At 47.3% G+C, this 16,419-nt stretch overlaps 6 protein-coding genes across 6 annotated transcripts in view; 4 read left to right on the top strand and 2 right to left on the bottom strand.

Annotated features, from left to right (window-relative positions):
- Window positions 1-4: 4 nt before the first annotated feature.
- Window positions 5-2,540, top strand: LY89DRAFT_784079 (TPR-like protein; the record flags this gene model as incomplete). The annotated part of the gene is made up of 4 exons (XM_018222750.1): window positions 5-760; window positions 815-878; window positions 932-957; window positions 1,008-2,540. Exons 1-4 carry the CDS (start codon window positions 260-262, stop codon window positions 2,538-2,540), a joined length of 2,124 nt encoding a protein of 707 aa, XP_018069407.1. The 5' UTR covers window positions 5-259.
- Window positions 2,541-4,885: 2,345 nt separating this feature from the next.
- Window positions 4,886-8,908, top strand: LY89DRAFT_620335 (uncharacterized protein). Its single transcript, XM_018210909.1, has 6 exons — window positions 4,886-5,302; window positions 5,354-6,119; window positions 6,172-7,112; window positions 7,161-7,283; window positions 7,328-8,484; window positions 8,534-8,908. Exons 1-6 carry the CDS (start codon window positions 5,191-5,193, stop codon window positions 8,837-8,839), a joined length of 3,405 nt encoding a protein of 1,134 aa, XP_018069406.1. The 5' UTR covers window positions 4,886-5,190; the 3' UTR covers window positions 8,840-8,908.
- A 1,844-nt stretch (window positions 8,909-10,752) lies between these two features.
- On the top strand, window positions 10,753-11,916 carry LY89DRAFT_649679 (NAD(P)-binding protein). The gene is made up of 2 exons (XM_018212076.1): window positions 10,753-11,400; window positions 11,506-11,916. Exons 1-2 carry the CDS (start codon window positions 10,810-10,812, stop codon window positions 11,752-11,754), a joined length of 840 nt encoding a protein of 279 aa, XP_018069405.1. The 5' UTR covers window positions 10,753-10,809; the 3' UTR covers window positions 11,755-11,916.
- On the bottom strand, window positions 11,884-13,539 carry LY89DRAFT_736110 (uncharacterized protein; the record flags this gene model as incomplete). The annotated part of the gene is made up of 1 exon (XM_018220087.1): window positions 11,884-13,539. The coding sequence occupies one exon, from the start codon at window positions 13,537-13,539 to the stop codon at window positions 11,884-11,886; it is 1,656 nt and encodes a 551-aa protein (XP_018069404.1).
- A 550-nt stretch (window positions 13,540-14,089) lies between these two features.
- LY89DRAFT_671443 (uncharacterized protein) lies at window positions 14,090-15,313 on the top strand (the record flags this gene model as incomplete). The annotated part of the gene is made up of 1 exon (XM_018213217.1): window positions 14,090-15,313. The coding sequence occupies one exon, from the start codon at window positions 14,090-14,092 to the stop codon at window positions 15,311-15,313; it is 1,224 nt and encodes a 407-aa protein (XP_018069403.1).
- Window positions 15,314-15,643: 330 nt separating this feature from the next.
- Window positions 15,644-16,419, bottom strand: part of LY89DRAFT_566485 (uncharacterized protein) — a gene marked incomplete at both ends in the record, with an annotated part of 2,948 nt that continues 2,172 nt past the window's right edge. Inside the window, one exon of the mRNA XM_018208542.1 lies at window positions 15,644-15,972. Coding sequence (XP_018069402.1) covers window positions 15,644-15,972 — 329 coding nt within the window. The remainder of the gene's footprint in view (window positions 15,973-16,419) is intronic.

Below are 16,419 nucleotides of genomic sequence, written 5' to 3'. Positions count from 1 at the left end.
TTCTTCTGTCTTTTTCAATTTCATTTCCATTTCCATTCCATTGTTCACCTACGTGTCTGTTAAATTCAATGGCGGTGCCAATGCTAAATCAATTCGCACAGGGAGTCACCGCATTAGACCAGCCCCAGCACCCATCAAAATACACCGAGGACTAAAGGAAGTCCAAAATCAGAAGAAAATCGTCGAGGAAAGGGTTTTTGCCGCAAACCTGATCCGCCAGACTGAGAGACACAAGGAGATACACACTCTTCTCTCCAAGATGCAGCTCCGCACCACCAGAGACCAAGCTCTGCCATGCAAGATAATTCCTTACCCTGAGAATCCTCGCTCTCGTGGGAGAGTGGACACCCTGCAGCTTATTGAATCGCATCTCTCCAATGCAAAATCCGGGCAGTCGTCCCTGGCCTTGCACGGCATGGGAGGTGTGGGCAAGACCCAGCTTGCTTTGAAATACATCTACAATAATTGGGACAACTACCCTGTTATACTCTGGGTACAAGCCGCAAAATTGTCTGAATCCTACATTACCGCCGCCAAACAGCTCAATCTAGTACCAGAAGATTCAGACAAGGACGCCAATGCCATTGCGACGATTTTGAAAAATTGGCTTGGGGAAACCTCGGAGAAGTGGCTCATTGTGTACGACAATGCCGACGATATTGAGGTTTTGAAGCCTTATTGGCCACCTGGAAACAAAGGTGGTATACTCATTACGAGTCGCAATGCTGGAGCAGCAAGGGTAGCGGGATCTGGAGCTCACGTGAAGCCCCTTCTTGCAGCAGAGGCCAACGAGCTCTTTCTAACGTTGCTCCAGACCGAAGATAGTGATCCGGAGGATCATGATCCTGAGTTAGTGAGCGAATGCGTAAAGCTACTAGGTACGAAATTATGTCCTCACTACACCCGCTTTGAAGCTGTCTAACCTGCATAGGATATCTTCCTCTTGCCATCGCTCAAGTTGCGAGCTTCATCGTTGAAATGAATTGCACATTGTTGAATTCAAGGAGATCTACGAATCCTTGTATCAAGGAGGCAAAGCAATTTATAACCTCTCAACTTCGACCGTTAATCTCTTCTACGAGCATACACTCATGACAGTTTGGCGTATCTCTATTACACGTCTAAGCCAAGAAGCCTCTAGGCTCCTCGAGATCCTCGTGTATTTTGATCCTGACACCATTCCAGATCAGCTTTTCTTAGAAGGGGCCAAGAACAATCCAGGCTTAGAATTCCTCAGCGGCCGACTGTCATACCTTGATGCAGTATCTGAACTCCTCCGGCAAGGACTTGTGATGACAACCAGATCCAAAAAAGGATCCACGCCGGGCAAATTTGCGCGTGGGCTGTCGGTGCATAGATTGGTGCAAGAATCCGTGTTCTACCAACTCGACGCACAAGGACGGAGCGAACGGTTCAAAGATGCACTGACTGTCCTCGTGGGCGCCTGGCCCACAAACGCAAAGAATCCCTTCAGAATGAATGCCCTTTGGAGCACCTGTGCCCTATACCTACCACACGTCGTGACGCTAGAAGCACGATATCGCGAGAGCTCGACTATTGAGCCACCTCCACACATGATCCGCCTGATATTTCTCGCATCGTGGTACATGTACGAGCGGCGCATGTCCGAGTTCGCACGCCCGCTGCTTGACACTGCGCTGAATATTTGCGCTAGAGGTGGCAATGTAGACCCATTCTACCCCAAAGTACTGACGACCTACGGCTGCATTAAGTTCGAGATGGGTCATGTGGACTCAGGAATTTCAGACTGCACGAAGGTGGTAGACTTATATCAACAGCGCGAAAAGCCACGAGACTTCCTCAAGGCGACCGCACTCTCGGATCTGGGCTGGATGTATGTCGACAAGGGCGACCTGCCGAAAGCCATCGAGTTGTATCAGAAAGGGCTCGAGATTGCCAACGAGATTGACAACGAGGCCGAGCGGCTAGACTGGTCAGTACACATTGGGCACAGTCTATCGCGCGCCTACATCGAGCTAGAGCAGCCTGAGAAGGCGCTTGAGCTTCAATTCTCGCACGGAGACGAGTTCGCGTGCGGTTTGATCAGTGAGTGTAGTCAGCGCGGGGCGCTGTTCCTGTACGGCATCGGCAATGCACATCTATCACTCGGACGAAAGAAAGGCATCGAGGGGGCAGAGGAACGGCGAAAAGGCCTAGAATACCACATGCGTGCGTTGAAGGCGCGCAACAAGGTTTGTGGCGACCATTACATTACAGCCATATCGTTGCATAAGGTTGGCGTGGTCATGCACGAAATAGGAAAACTGGAAGCGGCCGAGAGTACCCTCGAGCGAGCGGCTAGGATCCTCCGGAACGAATTTGCTGCCGACGGCGAGAGGTCAAGGACACTGTATCACCTGTCACTAGTCAAGTCGAATCTAGGGAAAGACAATGAAGCCGCACAATTGTTGACCGATGCATGGCAACATCGTGAAAAGCTGAAGGGGGAGGCAAGAAATCATATCAATGAAAAGGACACAGCCGGGTTTGACAAGATGGTCATCTATTTCCATAATTGAAGCAGGATAATCAGATCGACAGGTAGACAAGTATCCTGAAAATAGGTTCCTTAGCATCGCATGGGTTTTACTCTTTAATGACAATGTGAATGACTGAGATGTAACGGTCTCGCCTGACTGTCGGGTTTGTTGGCTGTAAAGTGATAAGGGATCAAAGGATGATGAAATCGAAGAGTAATGCAATCTCGTTACTAATAGCTTGTTGTTAAGAAACTATATTTGAGTTGAGCACGAAGCTCCTATCTAAGGGAAATCTATCTGCTTATATAGAACCTTCCTGCTCAGGAATCGAGCCGGCCGAAGCAATCGAACTTCGATTCCTTCGGTCGGTTCGGTTCGCTTGTCACGTGATCGCTGACCCCGTGCACCTGGGACCTTCCTGTCCCGAAGTATCTCCAGCAAGCTCGCTTGCTGGGCCTATCGTAACTGCTGTTTGTAACATGAGAGTGAACCAAGAGATGTGAAGAGCGATTCTAGGTCATCTGGAATATCATATTCCTGTTCCCTAATATGATCATAAGTATTATATAAAATATCTTTAAAGTGATATTCTACATCTTTGTGATCCCACGGTAGTATTTCTTAGCCGCACAACTTTCGCCTTAGTTTCGAGTATTAAACGATATGTCACGTCCCTGCCCTCACTCTGTGTGAGGTCACGTGGGTTTGTATGGTAAATGAAGTAGGATAAGGCAATCGTATTTTGAAGTCAAGAATACTAACAAAGTTGAGCACGAAGCTCCTATCCAATGGGTGACGACCCCGTGTTATATATGACCTTCTGTCACGGGTTGGATGCAATGAGTCAAAGCAAGAACCTGATTGTATTACAAGAAGAATTAACTAAAGAGAGAAGAGTTCTTTCTCGTACGAAGAGCTGTTTTAAAGGGGCTCTCGCTGGTTCGTAGAATGGCCCGCGCGCTTTAGCGTCGCGTCGTCATGTGCAGGCCCGCGTAGTCACGTGTAGGCTGCACTACGTAGTAGTGCAGCCAAATATCGGGTTCAACCCGTCACAAAACCTAAGCTCCCCTCCTTTCCTAAGCATAATGAGGACGACAATATAAAGATTATTATTAATACTCAAAGTGATTTTAAGCTTTAAGCTAACTTTATGCTATTGCCCCGATTCGAAGACCTGGATATCGAAAATAATGGTTTTAATTTTGATAATAGTAGAGATTTAGACGATTGTCACGACTCTCTCCTTACCCTGGTAAGGTCACGTGGGTTGGTATGGTGAATGAAGTAAGATAAGGCAATGATATAGTAGTTAGGAAAACTTAATCAAGTTGAGCACGGAGTTCCTCCCTAGTGAGTGACAACTCGCCGCTATATAGGACCTCCGTTTCCTGGATCGTAGTGGATCGCTCGATCCCCTATGATCCCCTATGATCCACCACGTGACCCAGGGCCCACCATAGGTCGAGATTCCCCGCTTGCCGAGCCCATGGTCCACTAGTCCCGTGATCGTAACAACGATTTGTTGGCTCGAGTAAGTAATAGCTTAAAAAGGGAAAGTAATAGATAGGACTTAGTGTCTAGCGATTTAGACGATTCGAAATCGGATGTAAATATGGAAGAATAATTGTCGCATTTGGTGTAGAATTTATTTGGAGTTGTGTACTTTCACGCTTATTTTTGCTTTAAAGTGACATACACCTATTGTCCGCACTCGCTTACTGTCCGCACTCGCTTTCGCCGACTGGGAGTAAGACGAGTGTAGGAGAGCCAGCCATAAGCGAGCGGACGATTAGAGTGAATTATTGCAGATCGCGTTAGCGCCGCGGAACTCGCTAAATTGAACCAGGGTTTGTGATAGTGTTACCCCGCCCCCTTTTCAAATTTATCCCCATACTCACTCTGCGTGATCGCATAGCCCACCTTGCAATGCCATCGGCTGTTAAGGATTGCCTTGGAACTGATTTCCCTTGGTTGGGCCGACCGTGCAGCTGCAGATTAATCGTCAAAGGCAACTCCAAGGAAAGTCTCTTCGACTGTTCAAAATGGTCTATCGGTGTCCAAGTACGAAGTAAAGAACTGCAGAACACACGACTTCAGTCCTCTTGACTATCGACGACTGTATTGAAAGCAAATCACGAGCCAACACGAGCGGGGCTGCACCTTTTCAACGATATACCTCTCTGACGACGAACCCATAACTACTAACACCATCTTCTCTGGGAAATCAAATTCATGTATCAATATGTATCTCGATGCACACATAGTTGCATTTCTTGTCGGCAAGTTCCATGCGTCGGAGTAAGGACTCCCGGAAACGTCTCCTGGCGGTCCTGGGCCAATGGCATGAACATGTTTCTTTCCTTCTGAGCGCAAGGCGCTCGCATCTTTAGATCATGGTATTGTTGAAAAGCAATACCGGGATTTCCATGTCTTATTAGCTCCTTTTTGAGCTGTTCACTAATCCGGGTGTCACTTATTGCAGAGTGTTGTCGCTTGGAGTGGATGGACGACCAGTCGAGTCTCGACTTTGCAGCCCCAAGGGAAAGTGGCCTGATTCAACACAGGGGTCCAAAGTTCGAAGAACGTCTTTCGAAGCCTAGACCTTCTGAGGGATTCCAGGTCAAATCCTCGACTCAAACATAGATACATAGAGTTCAAACTCTTGGCACGATCCACCATTTCAGATTCTATGACCAGTCTCATTCGAAGTTTGCTTCCCCTCACAATGGCGGGGCAAAAGTCCGTTGAACGTGTGTTCCCACTTCGAATAGAGCCTCTTGTTACACCTCCTCAAGATTCTGGTAAGTGTTCGAACCAAGCAACCACCAAAGCACAGGCTTACGTCAATACAGAACCGACGAGTTCCGAAAGTGCTTGCCACGTCCGCAAAAAGACTAAGTTCGATGGACCAAAGATTTGGGGAGATTCAGAAGCCAAATCCATTCTGGTTCCACAAGAAGACGCTAAATTCGCTGCTCACATCCAAGACTTTGGAGCATTGGTAGCTTTGCGTATGACAGCCGATACTTTTTCTACTATTGCCTGTAGTCAGAATGCGACGTCCATCACAAGTTTGTCTTGGGAACAATTGTTTGAGCCTGCGTGCTTCAGTCGCTTTATTGTCTTGGAGTCACGAGATGATTTTCGTTTGCGATTGAAGGATGTGGCAGATGAAGCTTTAAAAGGCGTCACCACAGCTTCTGTTGAGCCGGAAATCTGCTCTCTATCAATCGTTCAGCATTCTGGTCAGACGAGTCACTTTTGGTGTACTATTCACGCAACCTCCCGCGATCCAACCATCTTGTTGTGCGAATTTGAAGGATATATTGCTTTCCTAGAGCAACCTTTTTCGACAAGTCGTGGCGAAAGGAGACAGCCAAGTAGGCGGTTGAACCATGTTCCGACACAAGAGGAATATCTACAAGCCACGACTACCAAGAGCCTCCCATTACGATATTCTCGAAGTCAGCACGCGACCCCACACGACAGAATAATCGATCCTATCAGTCTGATGAATCAGATCCAACGCCAATATTCGAATACATCCTCGATTCCTCAACTTTATGATGCTATTGTTGGGACTGTGGCAGAATTGACCAAATTTGACCGCGTAATGGTGTGAGTACTTATACTAGACAGATGCTGTCGAATGTAGCTAAATCAACACTAGATACCGATTTGATGAATGTAAATGTGGGGCTGTAGTAGGAGAGCTTCTGAACCCAGAGGCTAGCAAAGACGTCTTTCTCGGCCTTCATTTTCCGTCTTCAGATGTACCGATCCCGATGCGCGAATCTTATAAGCTCGATCGTATTCAAGTCCTTCGTCAAAAGGCTCGACCCGAATCAGCGATTGTCGACCACAATAAAATTCCAGTCTATTTGGACCTTTCACGCTGTTATCTCAGGGCCTTTTCTCCGGAGCAGGTTGCATACTTTTCTAGGATGAATGTCTCATCAGCCATGTCAGTCTCCCTTGTCGTCGATCAAGAGCTCTGGGGTCTGATAATGTGCCATTCGTACGATTCCGAGGTGACCGTAATATCACCGCGTCTGAAAGAACTTTGTAGAATAATCGGCCAGAGCGCTTCAACCCAAATTGAAAGACTTCTTTCTAAGGAAAAGTTTGAAATGAGGAGCTCCCTTATGGCAGGTCTCTCTTTGAAGTCTCCAGCGGCTTTTCTTACTCAGGATACCGCAAATCTTCTGCAAGTGTTCGGCGCTGAGTTTGGGCTCCTGACCTTGAATGGGGAGACTCGTGCAATAGGTCCACTTGAAGTTTACCAAGAAGCACTGGCTATTCTGCAGTATTTCAGGTCGCGAAAACCAACAAAAGTCATATCCTCGCAAAAGATCGCCACAGACTTCCCAGATTTGAATTACGAGCCTGGTTTCAAGGTTCTTGCAGGTGTTCTGGTCATTCCTCTCTCTGATTCCGGCGCAGACTTCTTGACACTGTTCCGGAAAGGGCAACTGCTTGAGATTTTTTGGGCTGGCAATGAGCAGGAACAATTTCAGTATATCGGTGGGGAGATTCCAGAGCCTACTGCTGGCTTGCTCCGCTGGGCTGAACACATGACTGACACATCCCGGGAATGGACGGACGATCAAAGTAAGTGCTCGAAGTTTGATTTGTAGAATGACGATCTGACTCTCGAAGTGGACATTGCAACTGTTATCGGCTTGTTGTATGGGACTTTCATCAAGACGTGGAGGCAAAAAGAAGCCATGGAAGAGAGGGGCAGGGTCAAAAGGCTGCTAATTTCAAATGCTTCGCACGAAGGTCAGTTGCCGTCCCATCTAACCATGCCATACTTATTGTTATAGTGCGTACACCCCTAAATTCGATCGTCAATTATCTTGAGATCATTCTCGACGGTCAAATCGATGATAATACACGAGATCAAGTGGAGAAATCACTGACAGCGTCTAAATCACTCATCTATGCAATCAATGATCTACTGGATCTAACGAGAGTAGTCGACCATAGCCCAGTGATGCTTGACGAGAAATTCAATCTCAAGCATGAGCTCGATGGTGTGGTCGATGCTTTTCGCGAGGAGGCCATTCGTAAGGGCTTGAACCTTTCTACGGACATCGATTCAGATACGCTACCATCACATGTCAAAGGCGATCCAATGAGACTACGACAAGCTGTTTCGGATATACTCAGTAACGCCGTGGAATACACAGGGGAGGGTCAAATCGTTATGAAGGTTGCTGTACTGGAAAGTAATGGTGACCAAGGAGTCATCGAAATCACTGTTCAGGATGAAGGAATTGGAATGTCTGAGACGCAGCTGGACTCTTTATTCCAACACCTTGAGCAGGTTATCGATGACCCTGAATCAGAAACGTCATCCCAACCAAACCAAGGAGCAATTGGTCTAGGCCTCGCTGTGGTAGCTCGATTCGTCCGAAACTGCCAAGGACAGCTCAGAGTCCAATCAGAGCTTCTCAAGGGGACTACAGTCCAGCTAAACATCCCTATAATATCTGCAACTACCTCTGCAGTGGGACAGAGGCCTCTAGACACGCCCCCTTCCGATCAAGAGATGGCAGATCTTCTGAAAAACATCGAAGAGCGAACACAAATGATCAACAGGATTACTCAAATATCGCAGACCGACTCAGCCCCTCTACTCACACCTGCTACTGAACTTACATCTACAGACTCGTTGCCTATGTCGTCTCCAGCCCTTTCCCTGGGCTCGCAAGCTTCTGCAATAGGTTCGTCTAGTCAATTCTCACCAACTTTGGATGCGCGTGGCAGCAGAGAATTTCCCTTTCCACCGATGCTAGATGCGAGCTTCGGAAAGTTGCGAATACTCGTCGCAGAAGACAACCCTCTCAACTCAAGGATTCTCAACATTCGTCTTTCGAAGAAGGGATACCACGTGACTATTACGCCAGATGGACGAGCCTACGCAGACATATTCGTGACGAGGCCTGAGGAATTCGATGTGATCTTGATGGATCTCCAAGTAGATATTCCTAATTGCCCCCTGTGTATAGTTGCTAAAATGGTTGTAGATGCCACTTCTCGATGGTCACGGCAGCACAAAGTTAATCAGGTCTTTCGAAGCTGTACAGTCATCAAAATTATCCGAGCATGCGTCCCATCGCGGCCGAATACCCATATTTGCGGTTTTAGCCTCACTATTGGAAGATTCACGTGAAGACTATATGAGTACGGGTTTTGACGGCTGGGTTATGAAGCCCATTGATTTCAAGCGTCTAAAACTACTGATGCACGCTATATCCGACAAGCCCACTAGAGAGAAGTGTCTTTACAGGAAGGGTGACTTCGAATCGGGTGGGTGGTTCAAAGATACTTGAATGGCCGAAAACTTCTCACATGCATGTTTCTTTGCATACACGTATATATACCTGTGCAGCGCGAATGGCGGAGAGTGTTTCCCATTCCGAAAACGAATGTTAAAAGACTGCATTCGTTTGTTGCTATGCATGGTTCTGTGCATCTATGATAGCCCTCGAGACCGTCTTTACTTCTATTACTTCCTTTTGCTCCATGTATGCACAGAACGCGTGGAAGTTTTCGTGGCGTCTTCCCAGCCAGTCGAAGCGAGACATGCTCCTGGTGCAAGGCACGATACCCAAAGATAGCCCCTTCTCGTCCGCATACTGCCATCGTCTTCTAGTCGCTATAGCGTTCTGGGGCACGCAGCAATCTTGCGAATCTGGATGAGATGGATGTTCATCCAAAATTCAAAATGAAAGTGGGACTTCTTTCAGAAGTCGAGGGGCAACAAGAAACTATTTCTTGTTAATAAGCCATCTTCACCCAGTCAGGTAACAATAAATGCCCTCTCCACTCTGGCCAGCAGCTTGGGCCACCATATTCCAGAGTGTGTATCGCTTATGCCTAATTCTCCATCTATATGAAGGTTACCAACGCCTATGCTAATGCACGAGATGTCAGGCGGAGCACACCGCCGAATGCGAACTTTACCACAATTGAGATCAGATTGCTGGCATGTCTTTGACACTTCCAATTTGAGCGAAAAAGGCGGGATGTCTCAGAGTTTCTCCAATAACAAGATTGATAATCTCCACATAGCACACGTTCCTGAAAGGTCTCAAGATGTGACTGGAACGCCATGGCGTGGGAATCTTACGATGGCAATGCCAGTTTGTGGAAAAACCGCTTCCTTATGTCTCCAATTCTTCTTCCCCACGTGTCTTCGCGCGCAATTGTCTGCATATAATCCTGGCCTCGTCGCTGGCCGTTTCCTCCATCACCAACAAGTTCCCCCTCCCTATCCACTTCCAAGATTCTTCTATCAAACCTCCAGATGCGTCTTCAAACCATCATCATCCTTGCTTCATGGATTCTTTCCGCAACCGCACTCCCTCATTCACATCACAAGCACAACCACAAGCACACCCAATTTCTCCATGGGAGAACATCATCTCCCGATCTCACTATCAATGATGTTTCAACGGTTCTGGGAAGACAAGAATCTGGCCATATTCACGAGAGGCGACAGGCGGAGCCGAGGAGCGCGGATGAGGACCTCTTGTGTCCCTGAACTGCAAGCGGGTGTTTTTTGAAGAGGAGTCAACAGGAAACTGGGTTGAAATGATTTTCGTGGGGCAATCAAAACAAGTCTTCAAAAATTGTGGAGCGACAAAGTTTTTTTCTGGATATCTATACCACGATCAGGCGTTCAGGTTCTTGATTTTGGTCGATAAAAATATTCTGGAGGTCAGTTTTCAAGGCGTTACTGGGAGGGGTGGCAGTGATATTGCACAGAAAGTGAATGTATGAGTTCGGTCGGGGCAATGCTGGTCTTGAAGTCATGAATGACGATTGACGAAACACCTCGCTAGTGGCTGCGTTGGGAGACATGTGTAGGCTTTAAATACCAAGAGGTGGAAAGCTGGAACAGTCTCGGTCAAATCAAGAATTATGAACTGTATTTGTACCTTGTTGACTCCTTAATGACTGATCTGAAGAGAAATCTTCAAAGGTTGTACACGTGACAATAACCAGAAAAGGATAGCAAAGTCACGAGGAAGAGGTTCACCAGTCTTACGAAGGCGTGGAAACCTGGAGAGTGAAAATTCATAATGTTACTTATTCAATCGCTCGGATTAATTTTTTTTCGGATCTACAAGGTCTTTGAATGACATTTTGAGCCTGCGATGGTGGGGAAAAGGAGGGGTCGCTAAGCGAGAAGTGGACTAGCTTTGAGAGCTTCAAGCTTCCTATCTGTGACTCTTCTCGCAGCTCTTCGATATCCACTGCTCCCACTCAAGCCAGAAGAAACTCAACAAGAATCGCCATGACCACTTTACGTCTCCGAGAGCAAGATTTAGAAGGCAAGGTGGCCGTCATCACCGGTGCGACACGAGGTATTGGTCGAGCAATTGCAATGAATCTCGCATCAAGAGGGGCCTCCATCCTTGGCACATGCTCACACGCCAGCAGCCTCGACTTGATAGCAAACATGAGAGATGAGATCGATGCGTTGTACAAAGAGGCCAACCAGGAACGTACTTGCAGGACCACAGGCCTTGCAGCAAACATTACCTCTCCAACATGCGCGGAAGACATAGTGAAGAAAATCTTGGACCTGAGGTATGGCGTCGATATTTTCGTCAACAATGCAGCAGATTCTCTTCCGGGCGGGATTGGAGATTTGACTGTCAACGAAATTCAGAAGAGCATGATCAGCAATATCCAAACGCCTGTACTGATCGTCGATGAATTCGTGAAGAGAAAGATGTTTCGGCCCGAGAGCAGGATTATCTATATTTCGTCTATCCGTTCGAGGCAGCCATGGTCTGAACAGTTGATGTACGCAGCGGGGAAATCTGCAGGAGAATCGCTGTGTAGGACTTGGTCGATGGCTTTCGGAGGTAACGAAGAGAAGGTTAGCCATTCGCTTCATCATCCTTCTCGTCCAGCTGCTCGCCCACCTGCTTCTTCATTCCTCAATTTCCAGTTCTTTCTTCTCAACCTACTAATCCCTCGGCAGTTCTCATTCATGGCTGGAACAACAGCAAATTCAGTATCTGTAGGCTTGACCCAAACAGATTCAGTCATGCAATGTCCACCCGATGCGTTGGAGAAGTTCAAGCAAGAGTTCATTCCACTGCAGTCGATTCCTCGCTTTGGACAGCCTGATGATGTTGCGGATGTGGTTGGTATGCTGTGCAGTCGCGATACTCGGTGGATCACAGGTTGCGTCCTCAGTGCAAGTGGAGGCGGGATCAAGATCGGATAAGTCTCAATGTGCTGGTTTCGATCATATGCATCTCGCCTTGCAAGTCCTTGCCGGAGCCAATGCGATGCACAATTTTGTGTCTTGCGACAAGTACCGACGGGCTAGTGTTCTATGATCTACAGTCTTTTTTCAGTAATCCGCAACTTCATGCAGAACTTCAATTCCTTTTTCCAGTTCAGTTTGCTGCCGACAACAGTGCAACAATACCCTCCTCTCCCCTTTGCAGATTTTGGCATTAATCACAGTTATCCTAGCTGCCATTGGAATATCCCCTAATCCCCGTACATTCTCTACACCCCTCTCCTCTAACGCAACGATCCTCTCTGCAATACTCGCTAACATATCCCGGTGCCAAACACCTTCTTGTTTTGGTCCTCTTCTTAAAAGGTCGAGGGCCTGTCTTCGAAGAATGGGATGTCGACACCTTGAGACCACGAAATAGAGCGATGGAAGGATGCCAATGTCGAAGGAAGGGAGTGGTGACGGTTCTGATTCGAAAGTAAAAAGATAGGATGCTGAGGTCATAATGTGAATGAAAGAAGACTCATAGGCATCGAAGAAGGCTTCTGAGCTTAAAGGAATGAAAGCGGCGAGAATCGAGGCTGTTGTGTGCCAGATATCTAGGAGGACCAGGGCTTTCTCATCTCCTGGGGAGAATTGACCCTCAGCGGTTGCTTTGAAAGAGTTGAATGAATGCAGCCATTCATTGAGCGGGTTTGAGCCGAACCTAAATGTCGAATCCATGGAGTCCTCGAGGATTTGTGGTTCGGCTAAGCCTTGGAACTGAGAAGTTATTGTTCTGTGATACAGCGAGCACATACAACTATCAAGACAATCTCTCGCTTCCTCGATAGATCCAAAGATAGACGGTATTGATGGAAGCACAGGAGTGAAAGCCGGATTGATAAACTTCCATTCTTCAGGCTTGGTATCAACAAACAAGATCGTCTGTATCATCATTCTATCAAACGTAGGTCCCAGTTGTATGTCATTCCCACTCGACTGAGAGTTGAAAAATAGGAAGACAGCGCTCGACATCTGGCTCAGTGCTGATTCATAGTTGTTCTGAAGCATCTCAATGCAGACAAGCACTGCGCAAGTAACCAGCGCCACTTCTGCAGAAGCATCTTTCATGGTTTTCTTCAACCCAGATACCGCCTGGGTGTATTGTTGAATGGCGAAAGGTTTTGGAGAACTTTCCTCAGCTTCTAGAAGAGTTTCCGATAAAGACGAAAGCGCTACGATAGCGTGCCAAACAGAATCTTCTTGTTCTGCAACTCGAAGCACATCCCGAGTCCAAAAGCCCGATTCAAAGAATCCACCAAGGCCGACAGCCACCTTTGTCCAAAAGAAGTTGAAAGCACGTAGTTCGTCACTGGTGTGGCCAGGATGTGGAGATATCTGTCTGGCGGAGCTAGGTTCGTATAGAACGACCTTCAGGGGGTTTGGATCCAGATCAGGAGAATATTCGCATTGTCTTGAACTCTTTTTGCAGGGTGTGCATCGTGGTATTAAGTTGTCGCAGCGAACATGGCGGGATTTGCAAGTCCTGCAACCTCCTGATCTCTTCGGGGCCCATTTCCGTATTCTCGTGGGTTCTGAGGAGGAAGCTGACATGTCTATTATGATGATATTTCGTACAGTCTTGTGAGTCCAATTGTCATTGACCCCGAAATTAATGAAGGCCAGAATGGATTGCCAAAAGCCCGTCATAAGTATCAGAATTCTCTGCACTTCTATATTTTGGGAATTTCGACCTAGATCAGCTTTCTTAGCCAGAGTCATAATAAACGAATGGGCCAATCAAGGGCATCGGAGGCGTAGTTACATTAGGTTAAATTTAAGGTTAAGTCTCATGCACTGCAAGGTCATACGAAAACCAACAGCGTCCGTAGAGGCTGCACTACCGTTAGGCCGGGTTCTGCGTTGCAATTAACTCGTAAATGCTGACCAGCATCAGCCCTCGCGCGCCGCAGCCCATCAATCCTTGCAGATCAATTCTCAAGGCTGCCCCTGAAAGCGGTAGACCTTGCTAGACCTTAATAGGCGAGCCTACAACTGGGTTTGCATCCATGGTCGCGCTAAATTTAAAAGGGATATATCTCGTATGTGCTGAGGCCCTGAGCCGCATGCACCGAAGTGCAGCACACCTTTGCCAACAATTTGAAGTGATCCTTCCAGGAAATTCGCCAAGTGAGTAGGCTTGACATGAGGTGTTCTCCGTTGGGAGAACAACAATGGGGACCGTAGAGAACATATAAAGCTGGGCGACGCAGTCTTTGCTACTTTTCTCAGCAAGCTGAAGCCGATTACCCTCAGTTCCATTTTTTTCATAATGCATCTCTTCAGCTACCTCGTCGTTTCTGCTGGTCTCACGGTATGCGCAGCTTCAGCAATTGCCAGTTCTCCATCTCAGATTTTACTTCCGAAACCAACCGGCTTGTACCAAGTCGGCCGCAGCACTGCTGAACTGGTTGACCATAGTCGGATACAACCATTTGCTCCGGATGTCGAACCTGTGAGACTGGAGGTCACTATATTTTATCCCGCTGTTCACCAACACCATTCTATCCCAGGAGCATATTTTCCCTTGGAAACTGCTCTTATCGAAGACAACTACCTCAGTAGTTTAGGACTTGCATCACCGAATGGGACCTTCGAAAAGCTCGCTCTTCACCTTGCTAGCAATGAACCGACCCAGAATCTCACCGGACAGCCTTCCTGCGAATTTTCACTTGTTATCTTCTCGCCCGGCGAAGGTACCACTCGTCTTTTCTATAGCCAAATTGCTGCAACTATCGCCAGCCAAGGCTTTATTGTCGTTACTATCGATGCACCATACGATGTGGATGTTGTTCAGTATCCGAATGGAGATCTAGCCTTCATCAACTCAACACTATGGGATACAACCAACGATACGGCACTCGAAGCAACCGCCTATCTTGCTATTCAAACCCGCATGGCAGACGTCAGTTTCGTTCTTGATTCCTTGTCCAACGCCACTTTGGCAGCAACCCTCATACCCAATTTGCCTCCTTCGAGATTGAATACTTCTCACGCAGCCATGTTTGGACACTCCTTGGGCGGCGCGACTGCATATTCTATTCTGGGTACCGACGATCGAATTGTCGGTGGATTAGACATGGACGGTCTCCTTTTCGGCCCCGGACTTCCAAATGGGACATCCAAGCCTTTCATGTTGATGGGGCACGGCGGTCATACTCGGGCCAATGTGACAGATGATCCTTTTGGTACTTGGACAGCTGCTTGGTCCAATTCGACTAATTCGACTGGCTGGAAAAGAGATATTGTTATTTCGGGTACGCTACATTACGACTTTAGCGACTATCCGATTGTGTTTGATACGTTGGGAATCAGCCCATGCAATGAGACTGTGAGAGACGATAATCTTCTCATTGGGAGCTTGAAGGGAAAAAGATCGCTGGAGATTGTAACTACATACGTTGGAGCTTTTTTGGACTTTGTGCTTTTCGGGAAGTGCTCTGCATTGTTAGACGGTCCCGTAGACGAGTTCCCTGAAGTTGTGTTTGATTATTAATTTTAATACAAGACGATAGCTATCGATGGTAGGGGTAGAATTTTGGGCTCTGCCTATGAACTCATCTCGCTTTAAGCGAGCGAGGCGAAAGGGGGTTTGATCACGTGCTGTATTGTTGTTCCCAAGTACCTAGGTAGCTGCGATGCACCGACTGGGATTGTTGTCCATACTCATCTTTTCTGTATTGTAATTGAGCTATTCTATATCTACCACTCGTCAAAGGCTACCACCCGCAGTCTTCTGCTTCTCGGTGACAGCAATATCCTTATCGCCAACAATCTCAATACCCTCGCCTTCAATAACAGTTGTCTCGTTCCCATCCTCATGTTCTTCCATAAGAACTTTCACGCCAAGACCGGCGGGCGGGAAGAGGTGGTAAGCCGCTAGATAAGTGAGGACGCCGAGAGGAAATCCCACACAGTAGTAGACCTGGAATATCTTTACTGCAGCGCTGTCGGGATTGCTGCCAATGACTGTCATGAAGAAGCCAGGTAATCCAGGGATCATCCCAACAAACAGTGAAACCACAGCACGTAGGTTCCATCCTCCAGTGTACCAATAAATTCCGTCTTCAACATAGAGATCAGGAACATTCCACAGACGTTTTCGAACAATCCAGTAGTCGGCAATGAGAATCCCGGTAGACGTGGCAATATAGACTGTACCAAATTAGTTTATACAATACTAAAGTTGAGGAGCTGGGGTACTTGCGCGCAAATACCGGGAGAATGTCAACAAAGATAAGAGCCTGGCTCAAGAACCTCCAGGGCTGGGCGATACACGTCAAAATGACTAACGAACATGGGGACAAAAGTCCGTGCGTTCAGGGCATCAGAATCATGAATTTTATTAATTAATTAGCTGTAGACCAGCCACATCGCTTAATTAAGTCGTGTACCCAGAAGTCCTGCTGCTCAATAAGCCCATTGATCCATTCCTGAGGAATTTTGTCCCATTCTTCTAATACTGCTACAACCATTTGAACCTCAGTTGTTGGCTGCCTTAGGCGCCTATGGAGAGCTTGTTTTATTCTCCTCCAGCACTTCTCAATAGGATTCATATCAGGGCTAACTGCAGGATGGGGGAATAGAGTAATACCCATAGAA

This window comes from Mollisia scopiformis, assembly GCF_001500285.1.
Source record: "Mollisia scopiformis unplaced genomic scaffold LY89scaffold_16, whole genome shotgun sequence".
NCBI classification, from domain to species: Eukaryota; Fungi; Ascomycota; class Leotiomycetes; order Helotiales; family Mollisiaceae; genus Mollisia; species Mollisia scopiformis.
This window is presented reverse-complemented; position numbering and strand designations above follow the sequence as displayed.